General features: G+C 35.6%; 1 protein-coding gene across 2 annotated transcripts in view; it reads right to left on the bottom strand.

Annotated features, from left to right (window-relative positions):
- The window catches only part of PTPN3 (protein tyrosine phosphatase non-receptor type 3), a 90,660-nt gene that overhangs the window by 16,090 nt on the left and 50,537 nt on the right, over positions 1-24,033 (bottom strand). For both annotated transcript variants that reach the window (XM_031055670.1, XM_031055669.1), the window contains exons 14-22: positions 15,402-15,425; positions 13,324-13,522; positions 12,208-12,285; positions 11,174-11,230; positions 6,330-6,486; positions 4,463-4,629; positions 1,758-1,848; positions 1,450-1,511; positions 439-585 (exon numbers count right to left, since the gene is read on the bottom strand). In XM_031055670.1, the coding sequence (XP_030911530.1) occupies positions 439-585; positions 1,450-1,511; positions 1,758-1,848; positions 4,463-4,629; positions 6,330-6,486; positions 11,174-11,230; positions 12,208-12,285; positions 13,324-13,522; positions 15,402-15,425 (982 nt within the window). The remainder of the gene's footprint in view (positions 1-438; positions 586-1,449; positions 1,512-1,757; positions 1,849-4,462; positions 4,630-6,329; positions 6,487-11,173; positions 11,231-12,207; positions 12,286-13,323; positions 13,523-15,401; positions 15,426-24,033) is intronic.

Genomic DNA, 24,033 nt, shown 5'->3' on the forward strand with positions numbered 1-24,033 from the left:
TAGAAACAAAAATAAGCAAGCTAAATTCTAGCCACTAGTAAATACCACAATGGCAGACTCCTTTTTACAGGTAGACTAGAAGATTTGCTCAACCCACTCAATCCTTCCAGACATTTTCTGAATCTTTTGGAGGGAAGCTGCCACATGGAGGCCAATGCCCAGGGAGAAAAATGACAGCATGTAGTACCTGTCTGATCAGCACAACAGAGTGAATGCAGTGATTTCTGTTCATCACACACCTGGTTTGTTTGCAAAGCAGCATAACAAAAAGTAAATTGAGGACTATCTGCCCTGTCTAAGTAATTCAGAAAGCCTGGCCCTCAGAAGAATAATTCAACTCAATAAGATGGCCTCTTTTAGGGTTATTTAACCATAACAATGGAAAAAAGTTCAAAGCTACAGCACATTTTTCAGTATACAAAGGACCTGGGCACTTACCCGTCCTCGTTCAGTGAGAGTTGTTAGCATGATGATCAGTGATAATTTGTGATCCCAGACTACTTGCCAGAAGTGTCCACATGTGTGTGGAAGAGGCCCCTGAGTAGCAATGTACCGGTTTACAATGCCAGCAGAAGGAATTTCCATCTACAGAGGGAAAGAAAAATCCTATGTTAAGTACACTCTCACTACTCAAGTACTTTTTTAACTTAGCACTTAATTCAAACAGGAAGTTTTGAGGGAAGATTAAGGCAAAAAGTTAAGTAATAAGACAATCACAATTACAATTTGATATGTAAAAAACTTTTAAATCATTAATTTACAACAGATGTAAAGCACAGATTCTGTAGTCCTTCATGCTGAACTATGAGCAGAAGATTGATAGTGAAAATGTACTTGCAAACTTGAAACTACAAAGCTTTCTAAATTTTCTTTAATATTTAGTAAGGAATGATGTTGGTGTATATACACCAAAAGTACAGCAAAAGCTGTTTATTGCCTGATATTAAACACAGGAAGTTAATAATTGACTCTGTGATTTAGGTGCTTAGCTTATGCATCTGACAGAAATATATACACATTTCCCCCCTTTTTTTCCCCTTAGTCCTAGCCTACACTTGATTGATTAGGAAAATCAAGGCTCTAGTTTATCTTGCGGATCCTCCATAGCATTAGCATAGCTATGGTAATAAGTCATTTTAGAGGGGAAAAAAAGGCTCAGTTTTATGGAGACAACCTCAGCATTTGAAGTATATGGAAAAATAAAACAATTTTTACTGGTTAAAGACTCTGCACATATCACAGTGTATCACTACATGGTAGCAATCACTGTGTGTTAGGATGGTCACCTGCTTCACAACAGACACTAGTTTTTAGGTTATGAAATTTTACATCTTTCACATTTACAAATCCCCCTAATTAAAACAAAATATCCTTATTCACCAAAAAAGCCAATTTTTTTCTGCTTAGTAATATAGAAAGTGAGTAAATGCAGATCTCTGTATGACTTACATTCACATAATTTGCATTAATGTAATCTTCATCTCCTTGCAATATTATCCTTGTGGCATCATCTGCACACATACAAAAAAGAGGGAATAAAATTAGCAATTAAGAGACATACTTCCCCTCTATTAAGTTTAAAAAAACCTGAGGACTTGCAGAAACACAAAGAGCAGAATACAAACAGAATAAATTACCTTTTAGAAAATAAAACGACCAATTACATGACTTCAATTATATAATGAAATCTTTAATCAGCAAGTTCAACACAGCAGTTTTAAAAAGCAAAATAGGCAGAAACTGTACTTTAGACTCACAAGGTAGAACATCTTTGTATCTATTCTTGTCCATATTCTGAGGTACCTTTGCACATGTAACAGCCAATCCTGGTTTCTTTCTGTAAAGTTGCTGTAAAGCAGAATGAAAAATTACAAGATTTGGGGGGATGTGATTATGCTATACACACACTAATTACATTCACACAAAAATACATAGACTGAAAAAAATTCCATATTTTCTTTAATGTTTTTCCTATCCTTCTACAAAATTCACTTGGGAGGTTTTTGTATTTAACACGACAAGAATTTCTGTTATTGCTAGCCTGTCTGGATAGCTAGAAGAATTTCTAGGAAAAAAGCAAAACCAGCACGTGAGCATCATTGATATAAACCATTGCTCTGCAAGTTTGCCTTTTGCTTTTAAAACTGCAGACCAGAAGGACAACAGTGATTGAGGGTGGAACAAGGGAGCAGTGAACGGCAGCAGGACAAAAAAACAGCAGCAGACTTATTCTCTGGAATCAACTACAATACAAAAATTTCAGAAAAGTTCTATTCTCTGGAATAAATTTATCCATTTCAATCCTGAAAGTAACTAAAAAACCATAACTTCAATGTATCACAATCTCTTAACATGTGACTTCTTTGCTTTTGGGCCAACCTCTGTGTTGCAGACTTTATCTGGAGTAAATGGACAGAGTAATGGGGTATATGTAATGTGTGTATAACCAACATTTTGAAGCTGGTGCAAGGTTAATGGTTGGATTCTACGATCTTGGAGGTCTTTTCAAACCCTAATGATAGGGTTTGAAATGATTGAATGATTTGCTTCTATGTACATCAAACAAGACCAAAAAAATGGTACAGAGGGGAAACAACAACAAAACCAAACAAACCCACAAGAACCGTAGGTATACAACTATAGCTTTTGTGTATTAAATATACATGAAAACACCTTACAACTGAGCTATTAAATCTGGATGTGCCACTGGACACTTATCACAGAGTTCATTATGTATGAATTCATATGCTTAATGATATGGATTTTGAATATCGTTCCATACATAAAATGGAATGAAACAAACTGGAGGTTAAATCCCCTACTTCTGGTTGAGAGAAAAAGAGCAACACACAAAAATATTTATTCTACTGAGATTTGTTGGACCTTAAAATTCTGTATTCACAGATCACTGCACTTTTCAACTTACACAACATAAACAAGCCATGTGAGAAGATAACTTGGTAATATATGTAATGGAAAATCTGTTTTAAGTCAAGTTCCACTTTACTAGAGCCTGGATGCAATTTCTGCCTTTTTTAGGAAGACAGAGAAGAATAATTTAAAGTCAAGTAACCATTCTTGAGCTTCACTGTTGCCTGGCAAACAATCATTTGCTATTGACAGACTTAAATTCTGACTAAATGGAGGAAGATATTCTGGGAAAACTTGATTATTCACAGTCTACTGGCTAATTATTTACTATTTTACTAAAGTGAATGAAGAGTTTGAGTCACCAAAGCTGATGAGGAGACACTGCCATTGCCTCTGCTTCTGAAGATCACTAAACAATGAACTCAAAGCAAGAAGATCACTAAGCTGTACCCTAGTTCATTAGATTTCAAAAAGCTTTGGCATTTTTTCTGTAAAATGCTTTTATAAACATTGCCATAAAAAAGATAAAATATAGGCTCAAATATCCTATGAATATCATAATATCATATATCAGAATATCATAAAGGATCAAATATCCTATGAAGTTCACTACAGGAAATTTGTGTACAAATTTAGTCAACAAATTTGACAATTAAGAAGATACTGAAGGTCAGTTCACATTTTTGAGCTACAGCTTCAATAGCAGTAGCAACAGATTCATTGTAATTGCTGCATTGCATCCAGTACTGTGGATTTTGGGAAGCAGTTATGAACCATTTTCTACAATTCCTTAAAACCAGAGGAATTTTAATTCTCAGAAATCATAGAAGGAAAGGAAACCTCATAAAAAGAGTGATTATACAATAAACAATACCACAACTCTTCAGCCGTTACCATTAAATTTTACAGCTTTTAAAAAAAAAAAACGGTAAAGAAAAAAGATATCAAAAGGGGAAGAAATTTTATTGCTGTTCTACAAGTTTTCAGTGACAGAAGGGGTTACTCCAGAACTCTGCCAATTTTATAAACCATAATAAACTAAGGTTTATTCAGAGCTACTACAAATGCTTGAATCTTCAACAGTAAAGCAACCACAAACATACATACTGTACTCCATTGCCACTAGAGAAGCAGATGAATTATCCTTTGGAATTTCTTATACTAACACTGAAGGAACTAATTTAATAAAATACGAAAATTTTTTTAGCTAGTTTTCTGTGCTAACACATTGAAGAACATAGAAAAGGAAACAAAGTACAAGACTGATCTCTGTCAAAATTCCACTACTCTACTCATTTAAACAACTACAAAAAAAATTACTGATTTAGTGAACTTTGGGTACTTGAGCCAGAAACATATTAATTTAAATACATTTTTCTCAGCAGATGGTATTTTGTCTAAGACTTAAAACTCACTCTTCCCTATTCTAAGTAGTGAAGTGTGAAACTGATGAGCAAGTCAAATTGTTGCTCTCTTGAGATACGACTGAACAGGAACAATGAGATATGCAACTAATTACAGCCCCTCCATTACTCACTGGTTACAGCTATTGTTCTACACTAACAGCATTGTGGAGTTGAGTATTACCTACCTCAAACTGAATAAGGACAGTCCCACTTTCTAGTCCTCTTCTTAGCTGCTCCATAGACTCCTCCAGTGTATCACCACCATATTCAGAAGAGACAGGAAGAATAGATTCTGGCAGAGTGTGGGAATCAGCTTCATCTTCTGATATGGGATCCACAAACTGTTTAACTACTGAAAGATGTGTATGAAGCTATAATCCATTACATAGAGCATTAATGTGTTTTTAACAGATATAAAAATTTACTAGCTTGAAGTAACAACAGAGTTTGCAAAACCTCAGAAAAGCAAATCAATAAAAGCAACATTTTAATCACATTTCTTTTTGTACTATATTACTGTAGAAACTATAAAGAGTATAATGTCCCTATGACCTTTCTGAAAGAAAAACTCCAAATGCCTGTTTATGAAGGCAAAGAACTTGAATTCCTAGCACAAGGAGGTTTTTGCAACCTTGTCTTGCCTAATGAACTGCTAAATAGGCTAATGAAACACAACCTCTACCATGGTAAAAAACAAGGGATTTTTACCTAAAGAAGTGTAGATTGTAATTAGTGGAATATCTCTACAAGAACCTTCTATCAGTTAGTACCTCAACAGCAAAACAAGAGCAAAAATCCCTTCATCACACTCCTTTGCCATTAGAGAAGACACAATTATCTTTTGCAATTTTTTATGCAAACACTGAAGGAACTAACTAAAGTTAAAAAGAATTATTAGTCCATTTTCTACAACATTCCTTGCTATTGAAGAACATGACAAACATTAATGAAGCAATCTACATAGCAGTTCTGTCCCTATGAAATGTATTGTATCACCAGACATGTCCAGCTGTGGTTATCTTCTGCAGTGAGGAGAACAGGTCATACCTGCCAAACTTCAGAGAATGGGGAGCTGGTTATGCTCGTGCCTATAAAAAATGACTGGTATGGGGCCACGGATCATCTTTAAGATTTCTCTTATCGGCAAGTTGGACTAGAAAATCAAGGAAAAGCTAAATGCTGTATAAAGCCAGTGGAAAACAAAATAAAGAGCCCCTCTATCTTCTTAGAAACACAAGAAGTTTGAAATAAAGCCAATGTTACAGAAGTACATATCAGTTAGGCTGTTACATTCCCTCCTATTTCCTAGTAATGCCTAATCCCTCCAGATTTTTATGTCTTTATGTCTTCATGCAATCAGGAACTCTGTGTAATTGTGTGTGCTAATGTCTTACCATACCTTTTAAGGAAAGCAAATAACAAATTAAGAGTTTGACATCATTTGAAAGCTCTTGGGATCTACAGGTGTTTAAATATGGAGCAAGCAATGCCAAGCTGGATGAGTTTTCCATTTTTAAACATACAGGCTTAAGACCCTGCATATTTCAAAGACTGTCTCCTCTTTGCAGGCAGCAGTTCTGCAAGCAACCAGCACAGGTTTATCTCAGTATTGTCCCTAAATGTCTGCTGTAAGAATGCAGTGAGGAGCAGCTTATTTGACATGTTTCATCACATAATTGTGCACAGGAACAGTCCATGAGTTTTTGTGAATCTGCAGTTGGGGGGGTTTTAAAATTATGCTTAATTTACAAAAAAACCAACACCTCATGTCACCAAAAAAAAATTTCAAGGAACTATTTATTCTCATAGATTTTTAGAACTAAAAAAAGAAGAAATTCTAACGTGCAAGACTCTTTGCGGCAGTGGTAAGAACCTATATAGTTTAAACTACTTGTACTACTAATTCAAATTTAGTGAGACCTACTCTTTGCACAGACCTATTCCAAGTGCACTGAGAACATGTTTATGCAAACAGAAGAGAGTACACCACCAAGCATAAGAGCAACAGTCTCAAAAACATTAGAAGTGAATAAAATTAGCCCAGTTAGTTACCTTTCCTCCTGACCAAAAGTGCAAGCTCTCTTGTGTGGGATTCTCTGCTGGCTTTTATGAACATGACCACCTGGTCATGCGTGTGCTCTGAGATATCTCGGCCATTAATTAATACTATCTGATCACCTTCATTCAGCTTTGGAATGCATTTATCAGCCTGTTTCAAGACCAAAGAAACACATTAATGTCATCACAACCAGTTGTGCAAGCAGGAACATATCAGGATATTAAGTACATCGTGTAAGCAAGTCTTCACAGTTCTCCTGGCAAAGTTTCATATTCTGTATCAGAGGTTCTATCAAAGTTTTCAGCTCTAAAGTTCTCATACTTCAAAGCCTCTCCATGACAATAAGGAACAAACAATTCAAACAACATATTGATAGCTTTAAAGGAATTCACGTTAATCAAACAGCCATCATCAGATTGTTCTCAAAGATCTGTATTTCAGACTCCAAGCCTCAATAACCTCTGAATTTCCGGAGAAAGTGTTTTGGGAACATGAGATCATCCAGTTCACTTTTTATGCAGTGAATATTAAGAAGTCCAAACATGATTTTCACGAACATGAGTAAAGTAACATGACATTCCCCAGGCATGCACTTTTTAAATTTCAAAGAAATCCACACACATTTCATATCTTTGTTACTTTGTAGAGTCTTTGGATTTAGAATAACTGCTGGACTCCAAGGTTTGTTTCGCTTTTTTTCTGCCACAGTTCTCTGTATGCTTAGCCCTATGTATGTCCAGAACAAAGCAATTAAAGCTATGGCCAGAATATGATGATGCTACAAAGATGTCTAAGGGACTAGAGCAGCTTTTGCTTGAAGGAAGACTCAGAGAGCTGGGAGTATTTAGCCTAGAAAAGAAAAGGCTCAAGGGGATCTTGCAATGTACATAAATACATAGATGGAAGACACAGAGAGGATGAAGCCAAACTCTCAGAGGTGCTTAGTGACAGGATCAGAGGCAAAGAGCTCAAACTGAAACACATGAGGCTCCATTCAAGCATGAGGAAACAGTACTACTGCTGTGGCGACTGAGCACTCCATCAGGTTGTCCAGAGATATTGTGGAGTCTCCCACCTCAGAGCCCTCAAAAGCTATCTGGATATGGTCCTGGGCAACTGACTCTACGTGACTCTTGAGCAGAGGGGAATAAAGAAGACGACCTCCAGGTCCCTTCCAACTTTCTGTGCTTCTCTAATATGAATATGCAGGATTCTACAGTCTTTGAGTGTCAAGTAATGTAGCAATTTTTTCATCATTACTATCCTAATCTTTATTTTGTCTAGGAAGTCTCCAGCTACACAAGTGATATATAAACACTTCATTCCATTTATTGTATGAATGAGACATAGACCTTTACTGTTTTTATTTTTTCATAGGTGTTCCCTGTATTTCCTTCATAGCCAGCACAGGTTCCCTGAGCTTTATTCATCCAATATCATTAGCCCTACCAAACAACCATTATCAATCCCCTGTAAACAAGATATTAAAATTAGATCCAATCCTGATTATGGCCTGCACCAATGGCTCCTAATATATTGATATTACCAACTAGTAAATAAGAGATGGAAAGAAGAAATTTTAACAAAAAAAAAATCAACAACATGAAACATGCAGAATAAAAAAATAGTGGCAAGAATATGAAGAAAATAAATTGGGAGTCATTTGTACCAGTAAACAAAGTTAAAGAAAAGAAAATTTAAGACCTTTCTTAAAGTGCCAAAAAACAGATAAAGAAGAAGAGAAAGAAGCAAGAGAGAAGAAAGATGCATGCAAGAGGAAAAAAATCCCATGCAGAAAACCTGATTAAAAATTTAAAGAAGGAATAGTTGCCCCCAACTTTTTTCATAGAAATAAGGAAAGAAAATAATGAAGGATAGGGAAGATTGACAATGATTCATTAAAAATGTAAACAGAAAAAGAATGGGAATTAGGAGCAGCCATGATGTTCTTCAATACTGATTTAACTAGGTATTCACAGGTCCCCAAGAACACCCTTACCATATTTTGTACAGTTTACAAAGGCAAGACTAAAGAATGTAACTATGAATGACTAATTTAATCACTCTTAAATATTGTTAAGTTTTTCTCTTTGAAATATAAATATTTGAAAAGGTGGGTGATATAAAGACCATATCAGGTCAGTCTAGAAGAGTCAGGACATCAACAAAAACTTGGAAGGAATGGTTTCTGAGTTTCTGTATTTGCCTATAGTTTAGATTTCTTGGCTGACTGCTATTAGTCTTTATTACAGATGGACTAATATCTTTGCTCAAACAAACTTTGTTAATCATGTGATATGTTAATGCACCAGCCTTCTTATTTGAATCATCTGACTATATAAAATATATCTCAAAGGAGAATTAATTCCTCCTATGCAAGCATAATTTATAGATTTTTCAGAGTCTGAGCTCTTCCAGACAATTTATTATGTCAAAGGCTCTCTGTCCTACTGATACACTCAATGTGTCATTTTTATGCTAATCACCTGCTCTTGCTCCAAGGAGCATGCATGGGGTTTTTTTCCATTAAAAGCTCTATTACATAAAACCATAATGACCTCTTTAGCACCTGAGAGCATTAATACTGTTTGTGAAAAAAAAATCTGTAGAGAACTTTAATTAAAAAACCCCCAAGCCAAACATATGCCAGAAATGGTTGTTCCTTCACTAAAATGTGCTTTCATAAAAATTTTGGGTACTCCGTCCTTCAGTTTTCCCAGCATACTACATTGCTGCTTTATTAAAAGATTTTTTCAAAAGAACTTTAGGAGGTGTAAAGAAAAATGCTGCCTTATTTTGGGGAGTAGCTTTGCTTCCTCTCCTCTAAAAAAAATACACATCTTTTTGTAGGAAAGTGAGAAAAAGGCGACCTACAAACCTGAGAAATAATCTTAGCAAATAATATTACCAAATAGCATCCCTGAAGACATTTTAGAGGGTAATGAGTGAATCTAGAGGAAGTTAAAATAGCAGTAATGAAGGTAAGGCATAACTGAGCTAAAATGATATCAAAATGCATTCAACAGACTTAAATTTGAACTATCAGCTTCATTTCATTAAACAGTAAAGGACAGGTAAAATTTTGTTTATGGAAAACAATATAATCAATGTTAATACTGCTATTCTCTAAAAATAAGGGTATTATTTTCCTCTTGCTATAACATGACATGATTTCCCTAACACTGCTACTGAGTGTTATCTATTGGAGAGCTCTTTCCAATTTTTTTATGTGATCCTGGTAACTTGCTCACTTGGTGGTTTACTAGGCTAGAGAGATAATTAGTCACTCTTGTCCATGCCTATGACACCAAAGGGAGACACTTCAATGAAGTGTTTAAAGCTGGAAAACCAGTCCTTTTTCAATCCAAGAGAAAAAAATACAGATCAATACTTTCCAGAAGACAAGCCGAATCTGCCGAAGGAGATGACTGCCTCTGGAGAAACATCTTTCATTCTCTGCTCTGATTGCAGAATGAGCCTGTTTGCCCTATGTAATCTCAGAATCTCAAATCACCCTTAGAATATTTGCTAGGTTGACCATGAAATGTCTTAGGAAATGTTTTATTTTCAATTCCTAGATGTAAGTTATAATTTCCTACCAAACATTTTTTCAAGTAGTTATTATGGTTCATAAAGGAATGCTATGAACTGTGTAAATCAGGCCAAAATCATAAATGTGACCAAAAAAATAACTTCTCAAGCAATCTGTTTCAGCTGGATTAGCATCACGACATTTAGCTGTCAGTCCTATGACTGCTTACTAAATTTCAGAAGAGTCAGAAGATTCAGAGTGCATTGTATTTTTAGGATTAAGTCAGTAATATTTCCTAACAAGTCTGCACTGAAATTATTTTATGAGAGTTAGGAAATATAGTTTGGAAAAAGGCAAGTGAAAAAATTTGATATAACAAATTTAAATTTAAATTTGTCCCCACAAATTTATGTAATAACTATTTAGAAAAAATAGTTAAAAAAGATTTTATGTTCCTATTGTTATTTCACAATTCACCAGAAGAACTCAATGACTATGCTGATTCTTATAAGCATTTCACCTAGTCTATAAATATTTCCATAAGCAAAAAGTCTATGGCAAAATAGAAACAGAGCAAACATATGCTCCCTTTTTATGCTCCCTCTCTCCTGCCAAGTACTCTCCTATCCTATAAATAATTTTAGCCGTAAGGATTTCCTCAGCCTATTGTGGCTAGCTTAGTCAATAACAATAGTTTTTTTCCACAAGTATTTGTCCTGTCCTGACCACACACAAAATTATTTTAACCACACATCCTTTGTCAAGGAGTTCCACAGATCTATCTTCTGCACAAAGAACTACTTCACCAAACATGAAGAACTTGACCTTCACAAACTTAATTTAGTAGTCCTATTTCTGTAGTCCTAATTTTAGTAGTCCATATTTCTGCTGGAATTCCTTTTTCACAGTGCTTCTAATCTTGCAGATCCCTACTACATCTCCCTCAAACCAGCTATTATTTCTAGGGTGCAGGGGACCAAATTATTTACTTCTTCAGTAATGATGTTCCTTTTCCCCAGTTCTTGCCCCTTATCAAGCATTTTCCAGTTCAGGACGCACTTGTTGAGATGACAGGAGAACACAAATATACTTTCTACTTATATCTGGTTTGACAAACTCTTCCAGATCTTTTAAGCTCTTTTAGCTCAGTGACTAAGAAATCACTGGTTAAACCGATCCCTAATGAGAATAGTTCTGCTGCTATCTCATACTGGTTAAAGGTGTCCAAATTTCTATGTGTACAGACCTTTGAGAGGTGGAAGGAGTAGCAATGAAAGAGATTAAAAGCCTCAAGAATTTACTTACAGGTGATCCTGGAGTTATTCTTGATACCAGCAGCGGCATTTTCTGATCTACTCCACCCTAGAGGGATGAGAAGAATGTCAAGTAAATAGCTACCATAAATCTATCATTAAGTATAAGCAGCATTTAAAAGAAGTTATTGCTTATTTTCTTTTTATTTTTTTTATGCTGTGTCATCATGGACAGGGTTGGTAGAACTGAATTTTCATCAGTAAATGGGGAATTACGGGGTGGGTTGTGGTGTCTTTAAGTGTACCAATTTCCAGTAAACTAGACTGGGTGTTTGTTTCAGGCCATACATTTTATTAAGCATAAACAGATAAAACTGAACATTTTTTGTAACCCTGTGCTTGAAGCAAGCCCAATTTAACACTTGAACTTCCAAGGCAGACAGTTTTCTTAGATTTTGTGACAAATGTGCAAGGAATTTGGTAGGATCAAAGTCCCAGACACTGTTCTCCTTTATTCTCTTTACATCAACAATAAATAGCCAAGGTGAAATGACCAAACTATAATTTTGATATTATGGCAAATTTATAATACTTTGCTTAAATGGAATTTCAGTGAGGCAATTTAAAAGATTTACAATAGTCAATTATCAAAATAATTTAAATTTTCTTCACAAATTAATTTTCAAATTTTCAATATGATTTCTAATGGGTATAACTAAATAGAACAGCACAAACTATTTAAATTGTTTTATAATACAGAGCTCCGATTTTCCAAAAGTCTATGCCTTAAATTAGGCTTTTGAGTTCATATTTCAGTAGCCAAATAGGCAGTGTGCCTTGGATGTGGGTCATGCCCATAATACATGCAACTGAAAACCAGAGAACTACTAGATGCTTATTTCTGTAAGTGTTGCTTTAGTGCTTAAGGATTAGGCTGCCTCTGCTAAAAACTCTCGGTCCACAGGACATTCCTGTAAAATAGACTGCTTTCTCCAAATCATTACACTAAAAAAATATTAAAAATCATGAAGTAAAAACATCTTATCTATAAAGCATTTAAAAATAATTAAAAGACAGCTGGTTTACCTTTAGATTAAATCCAAACTTCCCTTCTTCATCTGGTATGATACGCACCAAAAGTAAATCTCCCTCAATTATGTCATTCTGGGATATATAGAAAAAGAAGGAAAATGTTCTGATTTTTAGAAGAAAATAGCAGCAAATTAGAAAACAGTGCAAACAAATTTAGAAGTGCTGAACAAAAATACTCTACATAAATCCACCTTTGAAACAGGAAGAGGATATAGTTGTAGAATATACCTATGGTAGTAACCTTTTAAATAGTAAAAATAACAACGTATATCTCAGCAAATGCTTTCTGGTTGCTCTGTCCTAACATCGTTACTCTCATCTTAGCTTTCCTTCCCAATTGATAAATCCTATTAAAGTTCCAACCTGTTGTCATTAAAAGCTTAGGTGCAACATATGAATACAAATGACTCTATTCGAAGAACAATGAAATGACCATTTTTAGGACTTTTCTCCTTTAAATAGGTTTATTTTTACGCAACAGATCCACAAGGCAGGAGAATTAAAAAGTGTCAGCAGCTAACAGACATGTTGCAAATGATAGAACTATTCTAACTAATTTTAGTTAGTTGTTTTAATTTATTGTAAGCACCCACTTTTAGCCAGAACCCCACTGGAACAGGCTGGGGAAGAATGATCCATGACCATAATGTTAGCAGGGAGCAGCTGCTCTCCAGCCAGGGTAGAACTCAAAAGGATGATGTTTAGCCATCCTTATGAGATGCCTGGGATAAAACAGAGCTGTGTCTACTTTTCAGAGATGCCTGGGATACAGTAGAACTGTGTCTGCTTTTCAGACAGATAGTATCTTGAGTTAGCTGATCTTCTTTTCCTGTGGAAGAAACAAGATTCAACCACGTAAGGATTTTTATTCCACTAGGAACTTTCCCTGAAGCTTCTAGAATGCTGGACGCTTTGGAAACCAATGCTCTTGGTAAGCTTGCCTGTCACACAACCTTGGACAAATGTGAGTGGCAGCACGAGATCTACTCTCATTACTACATAAAATAGGCCCATCCTGAAACACAGCCACCACTTTGCCCATTCTCAAACCACAGCTCAGAGTCACACTCACTACTAGCTCTGACTTCAAAAGCACACAAGTGCCCGTACCTTATCACAGTAGTACTGACTGGAGTCTTCTGTTGAGCTGCTTTTTGTAACGTTGTCATATGTTTCTAGGAACTGCTTATCCACACCTTCCAATGGGTAAGAGCCAGAAATGTTGCCAACTCCATTGGGAGAGCGAGCCAAAGCTTTAGGTGAGAGATGGGTCAGAGAGCTCCGCGTCGGACTGTTTCCCAATACATTCCTTTATTTTGAAAGGATAAATATTATAAAGGTGCTGTTATTCACATTTTTAAATTAAAAGATTTAAAAAGAGCAAGTTGTAAGAGTTAAAAGATTTAATACTACTTAGTGGAAGTGCAGGGAAACAGGACTGGAGTGTGATCTAAGCCTATCATTGATCAGTGGACATCCAGAAAAATATTCAAAAATTCTGGAATAGCAAAACCATTTAACGCAAAATATCTGGATGTTAGCAGTGAAAGGCACTGTTGTAGCTGTACAGGAATTCACAGTAACACGTGGAGAGGGCTGAACCATAAGGGAAAGGCACTTCAGTTGCCAATTCTATCCATGAAAAAATCTTTTGCTGTGATTCCACTCTCCTTCCTGCAAAGTACCTTTTTTTTTTTTTAAGATTCCTCCCTCTTATGAGTACCATCTCAACTTATCCCAGTGGGTGAAGGCAGTTTGCAGAAAAGCCGGAGTAAATTGTCAGAGAAACAGGAAATGAAGTGAAAATTAAAGGTTTAATTGCAATTAAAATATTGTGTTATTGAAGTAGTTATAGCCATACTAAAGGACCCAGCACTAACTTAGGGTACAGATCTGGCATTCAAGAACTTTAGCATTCAATGATAACAAAAGTCAGTACCTAAAATCCTCAAATCTGGCAATTGACCAAGTTGCCTGATAGTGCTCCAGGACTTCCCAAACATTCATGTAGCTATATTCCCTCTTTTGAAAAGGATGACATACAGACCTCTCACACAACTAACCCCCTTCTTTAATTGGACCAAACTCATGGATGCCATACAGACTAACTGCTCCATCCTTATAAATACCACCTAATGTGAAAATATCTGTCTCGAGGAAAGCTCAAGGTATAACAACATCACATTTAGACAGTGTTAAAGTGGCAGAAGTACATATCTTGCCAAGTCAACCTTGGCATTAAAATTTGTGAATTCAAACATTTATTTCTGCTTTGGTATTTGTCGATATATGTGAGCTTTTTGGAACCATTTCCAGCAGATATTTAGAGCTGTCAATGAAGAAGTAATTCTACTCCAAGGAGTGTAGCTTTTAACATACATGACTTGTATTGCAGCAAACTTTGATATTGCAGCTACTTGTTTTTGGACCGTGAAAGTCTGATCACAACAAATACAAATGTCCTGAGAGGTGCCATCAAGGAAATGTATTCTTGCCATAACACCTCTGACTTTCAGTTAGACTATGAGTACTTGGCAATGGCAATGAGGTATTTCATGCAACACTTGCAGTACTTTCAGTTACTACTGAAAGTGGCACTTTTTGAATGCATTCAAAGTTTCAGAAAGCTTTGAAGTAGTGAACTATAATTACACTGTCAAAATTCTGGTTTTATCTGATAGCTTCTAAGACTTTTCATGATTCTGATGAAGTCAATGTTAAGCAAGGAGGAACACTGTGTTTGTAAATACATCCTAATAAGTTTTTCAGAACACAGTCCAAAAAACCATTTCACTTACAAGTTGAAATTACAGACCGTGTAATGATTTTTTAATGTAGAAAAGAAATCTAACAATACCAGAAAAATATTATTTCAATCAGTGTCATCTGGCACTATGTAAAGAGTCACCACATAAAATTGCCAGTGGATTTTTGCATCATTAAACTTTTGTAACAGTTTCTAACCAAGTTTTTCTGTTAAGTGTGATGAGAGATCTATTACAACTTAAGACTTTCCAAATCCTGACCCCAAAACTTACTTTTTTTTACAAATCTTTACATTCTTCATTGATTTATACATTTATTTGTGTCTTTTAATCATACAAAACCACTACTTTGAAAAATCAGTTGAAGGTATATATTTCCTTATTTATCTTAAAAAGGTAGGAGAAAGTATAAAGAAAACTCACTTTGGTGATTCTTGTTCAGATGACCTGGTAAAAAACCACAAACACAAAAACAACATTAAATGAATATAAGTTAAATCTTAAAAAAAAACAAGAACTAAACTCCAACTTGAAAAAAAACCCCAAAAAATGCATAAAAGCCAGAAGTTGTGCTCATAATGGATTAAAGAATACTTAATCCTATGGTGAAAGTCTGAATCAGATAATTAGGGTGTTTATAAGACACTCTGCAAAAATCCCAGGGCAGCTCTGATCACTCACTTCCGCTTTTGATACAAGCCCAATACAGGCAGCACGCATCTGCTACTGCAACTCAAGCACTGCAGGAGTTTACACAGGCAATTATTTAGCCAGACACAATAGATCATTTTAGAAAGTTTTAGGTGTGGATTACAATGACTACAGATGTCACTGATTGTATTTTGTAAAAGTCAAAATGTGGCAAGATCTTTATGTTTAGGTAGCCAGAAATGAGCACAGGTGGCTTCAGAAGCTTGACATTTCCTATGCTTATTCTCATGAAGTGAGAGCAGTGAAGGTGTTGACAGAAAACTTTGAGACTAAGTATAATGAAAGTAGAAGCAATGAGGACAATCTGGAATGGAAAAGAATTCAAAATTTGCACTGCACAGCATTTTCCAATGCATTCAATTAACTTCATCAAAAATCCCCTGAAACAGCAAGCTAAAATGATATGATATAAATTAAAACAGTAGCAGTGCTACTAAGACAAAATTTAAAGTTACCAAAAAAGGTTCTTACAAAGCAAAGTTTAAGGCAGATTGAATAATTTTACAAATTCATTTAAGGAGTGACCAAAAATCCTGGAGTGGTACATGTCCATGCAGGAAAAAATATGCGAAGCAGTTCAGTTTGAAAGTAGACTTGCTGAATTGCCAAGTTAAAGGAGGCCATTCACAGTATGCAGTTAAATTTTCAACTCACGCTCTCTAAGTCATCCTTAATACCAAGAGTTACATACTACATTTCACTAAAATTACAGTAAAAATAGCGCCAGTATCAGTCCAGTTAAGATTCCTTGTATGTAATTTGACAATATGAAGAAATTCTTCCTTGAGAGGCAGAGACGGTAAAGCTTAATCTGGGAGGAATTTTAGAGGTTTGAGTTCTGGGTACTTTAAATACTACTAAAACATTAAGCTTCTTCCTCTTTTATTGCAATCATATCTAACTTCTGACCCCACTGACATCTACCCCCACCTCACCCACTAATATCTCTGGTTCTGTTTGTCCACAATCCCCAGAGAATTTTTACCCTCCAAGTGTAAGCAGATGCTATGGGAATGCAAATTCACCTGCTGCCTGATCAGCCCACACCTAAATGGGACAAATACTGAACTTGTACTTTAACTCCTCAGTGAGAGGACAATGTAGTCTTAAAGTTTTGGGATTATTCCTGCCTAGTCACTGACTTTCACTAATCTTGAGAAACTTTGTATGTTCAAAAACCCATCTCCTACATTACATTTGATTGCATTGTCCAAATATTCTCAAGTGGAAACAGAGGCAGAGGGGCTGTACAATGACATAAGCCTTATTTCCTTAGGAAGTTACACTAAAAATAAAAAAAACATTGAATTTATTTTCATTAAGCTAATAGATTTCTTTGTAAGGCAAAGAAAAACGAAACTGTACATCTTTTTTACATTTTGCCACAGGAGACTTGCAGCTTTATTACCAAATCCTGTGCAGAATCAAAATTGCCCTGAGTTAACCCTTTCAAGAGTCTTCATCAAAAACTTACAGACATAGAATTGTGATGACAATCAATAAAATGCCCTGGTTTTAATGTATTATCTGCACTCTACCTTCCCAAGAGAAAGAGGTAAAGAGAAAGAAAAAGAACCTACTTGGGGTTTGATTCATAGACCTTCTATAAACTTACCGTACATTTTTTATTATCTCTACCTTTGGAGACTTGAATGTGGGATATATTTGATGAAGATTTATTTGTTAAATTATTGCACTTTAATTCAAACACATCAGCTTTAAATGATTGACTGAAAATTCTGTGACCTTTTAAATTGGGAAGAAAGGTGATCAAATATTTGACTGAGAAAAGTGACCAAATTCATTGTCTAAAAGAATTAATCAGAGACAGCGCAGCTGTGTCTTCCTAAAGTCCTCAATAGGTCAGCATGATAGAGCTGCAGAATTTTTCACCCCAACACAGTTAAATTGTATTTCTATCATTTAATTACTCAGCAATATGATAAAATACCTTAAACATTAATAACTAGGTGATTTTTTTTGGCTACACAGTGTTACACTAAGCCATCATCCTCATTTCACAACATACAAGGACTGTGTTTTAAGTTAATGAAAGACAACACTCACCAGACCAGCCATTCAACTTTTTCATCAAGGAAGAGAGCCCTTCCTTGGAAGGAGATTAAGCTTTCCATTGGTGCAGCAAACAAGCAATCACTTCAAAACTGCAAGTAATTTCTCTTCCTCACTTCACAATATAACTAAAATTATGCCATTTCAATCTTGCATTCAGTATGGATTGATCTGTTGACAATTACCTTTAAATACAGGTCTTTGCCCTGCAAAGTCTAACTCTCCTCTTCTGTCATAAGGACAGAATGGAAAGGTTTTAAGGAAAGACCCCTCCTCCTCATTTTGGCATGACCTACCAGAGAATTCTGCTATTCTGAGAATCAAGGATGATGAACTGCAGCAGAATAAAACCCCGAGAGAAAAGGGTCAACTGAAACAATAGCACTGTAGCAAACCCCCCCCTTTACAAACAACTGAAGGAAACATCTGTAGGTTTTGCCCTTGTGCTGTTCTTGAAGTTCTTAAAGCTTCTTTCATTGTAACACCTGCAGGGCTGGGGAAAGTGAGTATGCCAGCATTTCCATTATCACCTCTTCTGAGGACTCACCATTACAACTGGGGTTTTTTATTTATAAGCAAAATAAGTAGAAGGTACATGTAGCAACATCTTTCTGCTGCCCTTTAGAGGAATTTATACACAGAATATTCAGCATTTCTGTGAAGAGAATAACTGTATAAAGTGTCATAAATTTTTTGTACTGGATAATTAAAAGAATCAGTACAGAAAACTTGAGGACTTCAAGGCATACACAAGCTTTTCAGTGATTTCCTAGAAATTTCAGTCATTCACATTTGTAAGCTGCTACCACCACCTTTAAAGGAATACTTTGTTACTCTGCATTGCCTCTATTGACTGTGCCCAGTTTACTGGCTTGCCAAGAAAGTTTCATGTGTTCTGATATACAGCAACTGCTTGGATTGCTGCAAGGTTTGCCTTATCACAGATTTGCAATTCAATTTTGATGCTTTCCATTTAGATGCAAAATTATTGCATTTTGAACTGGCAAGGAAAGCATAGTACATTTGAATAAGGATATATATTTAAAAAGCAAAGTTTGCATCTAAGCAAAATATATTTTCATGTATATTTGGGTGGAAAAGCACATAAAACTTAGTCTATTAGTAGTAGCATTATAATTCTAATTTGAAACTAATTGAAACATTCCCAGCTCCATTGTCTAGTATTAGGATATCTTCCTTGAGAAAGGCTGAAGTACACGAACAAGGACAATAGGATTTTGTAAAATGCAACAGATTTTGTAGAAACAAAGAAATTATCATATCTGTGAATGATTAAGTACTAAGGGTAAAGAACAGTTTAAAACAAGGGAGAGGTTCACTTATTTGTAATTTTCTACCCAAAAAGTAGCTACGGGGACTCAGCTGGATAAATCTGAAGAGTACTTTTATCAATAGTAAAGCTATAAAAATTTTCCTCTTGTGAAAAATCATATTTTAGTTAAACTAATGATGTGTTCCCATAGTACATTCACCAAAGCTCACTATGCAGCTACAGTTATTGTCTATCAAATGCTAAGCTAAAAGAATTGAACAAATGCAGCATCCGTTCAGGAAATCTATTTTCAGTGCAATACCTTCACCGGATGATGCATCACACTCACACTAGGAACGTATGTGCACTTCCAGAAATTCATAGCACAGTGCAAGTGAATTTCCGTTCTGTATATTAGTTCATCATTTCATTTCCTTCCCCTCCAACTCTGGGGCTACACACATTACTCCATCTGTATCACTAGCAAAAGATAGTTTTACAATGCAAATTGAAAGATGCTTATAGCTTTGCAAGCATTTCAGACAAAAGTTTATGAAGGGACATATTGCATTTATAGCAAGAAGAATTATAGACTCAAAATAATTTATGTTAGAAGGGAACCTGAGAGGTCACAAAAACTCTTATTCAAAGAATAGACATCAAAGGTAGATGAAGGTATTTGGGTCCTTGCCATGTTGTGTTTTGAGGTTTTCCAAGGATGGAAACAACCCCACCTTTTTGCTGATGTATAAAAAGGCTTAAATAATCAAAATGTGATCCCCCCCCATTATCTTTTGAGCATTTCCCAAGCTATAACTTGCATCCAACGCCTCACATTTTTGCTCTGCATCTCCAAGAAGAGTTGGCTCTATATTCTTCATAATCCTCTTTTGGCAGAGCAAGGCAACAATGTGACCAACCTCTCCTTGACTCCCCCAGCCTTCTGGTTCTTATGCATCATATGCTTGCACCTGTGAATAACTTGGCAGATTTATCTCATCAATCAATGACTCTAAATATATGATCTATAGCATGTCACCTGTCAGGAAGCTTTTCTTGCTGACTGTTACTATACCTTATCACTTAGAAATATGTTTTACAATAATCTTCTTTCTGGTTAGACAGAAAATTTCACTAATCTTTTCAGTTTAGGCCAGCAAATCTACTCTGAAAAAGTACCAAAACACTTGCTCCTACACAATCTACTGTTCCAAACCAAACAGACGTGTTCAGTTTATTTAATTGCAAGGTGAACAGGAGAAACTGAATACAAATCAGATAACAAGACTCTCCTCCACACAGCTTATCAGGTTACTTTTCCAAGCCAATAAGCCAGTTATTTTTTCTCTTTAGCACCTTGTATACTCTGCTGGTTTTGGCTGAGGTAATTTTCTTCACAGTATCCATTGTTTTGGATTTCTGCTGAATTGTGGTTTGAATTTGTGCAGGGCTGATAATACAGAGATATTTTTGTTATTGCTGAGCAGGGCTTACACAGAGCCAAGGCCTTTGCTGCTTTTCATACTGCCATGCTGGTGAGAAAGTTTTGGGTGCTTGGGAGGTTGGGAGGAGACACAGCCAGGACAGGTCACCCCAACTGACCAAAGAATTCCAGACCATATGACATAATGCTTAGTGTATAAAGTGGGGAAAAGAAGTAGGAAGGAGGAGAATTTGGAGCAACGGAGTTTGTCTTCCCAAGCTACTGTTATATGTGAGGGGAACCTGACCTCCCAGAGATGGCTGAACACCTGCCTGCCCACAAGAGGCAGAGAATTAATTCCTGGTTTTGTTTGGCTTCTGTGCACGGTTTTTGCTTTCCCTCTTTAACTGCCTTGATCTCAGCCTATGGGCTTTCTAGCTTTTACAGCTCTGATTCTCTCTCCCTGATTCCATTGGTGGAGGAATGAGTGAGTGGCTGCAAGGTGCTTGGCTGCTGGCTGGGGTTAAACCAATGCAAATTTATATATTCATCCTGACAAGTACTCTCCCCATTAGAAAAGTGCATTCAAAAACAGGAAGAAAGGCATTAGGAGGGCAAACAATAGCTATATCAATACTCCAAACTATTTCATCTATTATATAAAAAAACAATTAAAATATTTTAAAAAGCACAAGCCATTAAACCTGAATTTACAAGGTCAAAAATAGGCTCTTCTCCTCATATAAGGGAAAGGGGAAAACAACTCCTGTACAGGTAACACAACTAAGATTATTCTGAACTGCCAAAACAAATTACTGTTTGTTTCAGTAATCCTTTGCATGTAACATCTTCTTTTCTTAAAGAAACCTGAGCTTACTAACATTCAGTTAAGGGGCAGGTGCTGGCCACAACACGGGTCTTCCCACAAAGCCAGATGAAAACCTTAAGGCCATGAACAGAGAAGAATGGAGTATACTCCTTTTTTATACTGAATGGTAGAAAACCATGCAGCTTCCCACAGCTGGGTTCTTGGAGGTTAAGAGCATTAAACAACACTGTGGTTTTCAGTTTTCATTTCTTGTCATTTGTTTGTTTTCATTTCTCATTGCCTAATGAAGGGTAAACATCTGTATCACACCTCATGTACCCAAAGATGCTTGAGAAAAAGGAAAGGAAAAATGAAAACAAGAAAAAATAAGTCCGAAGATCCATAAATAGCATTTGGTTACATTGAATTTAAGTTTTCATGGCAGACCTTGGAATTTCAGGTTCACCAAGTGTTTAAAAAATATATTATTGAAAAATTTAAAATTATATTTTTAATTTACACCAAATACCTTAACATAAAGACACCAGTGAAATCATTATAGCAGTTTAAATTTTCCCTTATTTACTTGAGGGTAAAGGGCAGGCTAATTTATTTTAAGGAGTTTTTCTTTTAGCTTCTTCTAAGAGTTCATGTATGAAGAATCCTACACATATTAGGTTGCATTTTAATTTTTTTTTTAAAGCTACCAATGCCAGGAACCAGACATTGCACTGGGGATGGCCAGTGCAGCCTCTCAGGAGAAAACCTAATACCTGATTAAAGATCAAGCATGTCAAAGTACATGATTCCAAAACAACTAGTCTAATGCCCCAGTTAAAACCAAGTTTGATTTGAAGGTCACTGCATAAATCAAGGATGTCTTGGAATTTCCCAATCTGATATTGAAACAATGTCACATACTTCAGTATGACTATTTTATTCTTCTTGTACCTTTTCCCCTTAAGTGACACAGTAGCATACAGATCAGAGTGGTGTCAGGGAAGGCAAATCAGCAAGGATGACTTGTTCCTCTACATCTGTGAGTCTCTCCTTATTCCAAATTTGGAAACTGTAGTGGTACCTTTATCAAGACAGACTGCAACAGTGGTAATCTTCAAGCACTATGCCAGGCTAGACAAAGCAAAAATTGCAGTAAAAAAGAATTTCCTGGACAAGCCCATCAGTCTGCCTTTAAAAATAACTAGCTGTGGGTTAAACCTGTTCAATGTGTGTGGGCAAAAGCCCAGGGAAACATCCACATTTAATACTAAGGATATGCAAGGTAAACCTTTTTCTTACAAAACAGATTTAGCTGATAGGGTAGGATTCCATCCATCAATGTTCAGTGCTCATGGAAAGATTTTACAACACCAACATGCTTAATTTCACTTTACATCTTTCAACAAAGGAAGTGAAGTAAGTAGTAACTACTGTAAGATTGCAAAAGGAAAAAAACTGGAATGTGGACTAACGAACTTCAGTGTAGAGAAAAAGTGGATTTTTTTAATGGCTACTATTTTACCTTAATTGTTAAAAAGGAAATTATTAATGACTATTTTACTTCACAAAAATCTAACAGTCAAAACAACACAGGATAATTTATTCCATTCTTCTTCCAAACCACACAACTTGAATTTAATTACTCGGATTTATGCAGGCATTTTTTCATTTACTTGCAGAGTATCAAATATTATAAACATACCCAAAAAACCTGATAATGCATTAAGGATAAGATGTAAGAAAAAAAAAGCAATGATTTATATGTGGTAGTAACAGTAAAAATCTCCACAGTGAGTGATATTATTAAGATTCAGCACAGTCACTAGGGCTCAGAAAATAAATGAATGTTCTATTTTCAAATTTAGAACATCCTTTTTTTCACTGTCTGAGAAAAGGCATGAAGGCAGGAATTTCCACTCTATTCTCAATAGGTATAAGATAACTGAAACAGGAAGGAAAGAAAAAACTACAGGGGAAGAAAAGAAAAAGGAAAATAAAAGAAGTCCTACAATGTGTTAGCTGGCAGGACACAATTTGCCAGTCACAAAACACAGCATGGGAACATAATTTTCTGTCTACAGCTTCTACCCTCATCATCTCTTCTTATGTCTGCCTCTCAGTATTTTTACTCAGAAAATACTTCTAAAATTGTATAATCCGCAAACTTTAAAACACAGCAAAGACATGGCTTCCTATCTATGGCTATTCACAACATCTAAAGGCCTAACTTTTATGTATTATCATGGCTACTACTGCCAATAGTACTAATAAATAGTATTAAGGTTCAGCTGTATTCCAGTCAGAAATTTAGAACAATATTTAAAAAAAACCCTACTTAATATACCCAAAACATTTAACATACTCAAGAGTGACAAAATCCAAATATGCATACATGTCAATTTTCTTTTTTTTAATAGAAAACTCTCTGCTATAATGTCACAATAATATTATTATAGAATTTTAAAAAAATAGTTTCAATCAGAATTTAATGCTGTGTTTAGTACCCGCACACTATCATAGAGGTAGGTGAGTCCTATCAGCTTCCATTAAGAAATTGCTTCTCAAAATACACCTTGCCTTAAAGTCACTAGGCATCACTAAATACCATTTTTCATTTGCAGTGCTACAAAGGAACACGCATTTCAGCACACAGCATTCTCCCCAGCTCCAAGTTTTAAAGTAACTGTTTACTTTTTGAGACTGAACAATCAATGACTTTGTACATTTGTGATAATCCGACATTCATTAAGAAATTAGTGTAGCCATA

The sequence above is a fragment of the Geospiza fortis genome, unplaced genomic scaffold (genome assembly GCF_000277835.1).
Source record: "Geospiza fortis unplaced genomic scaffold, GeoFor_1.0 scaffold206, whole genome shotgun sequence".
Taxonomy (NCBI): domain Eukaryota; kingdom Metazoa; phylum Chordata; class Aves; order Passeriformes; family Thraupidae; genus Geospiza; species Geospiza fortis.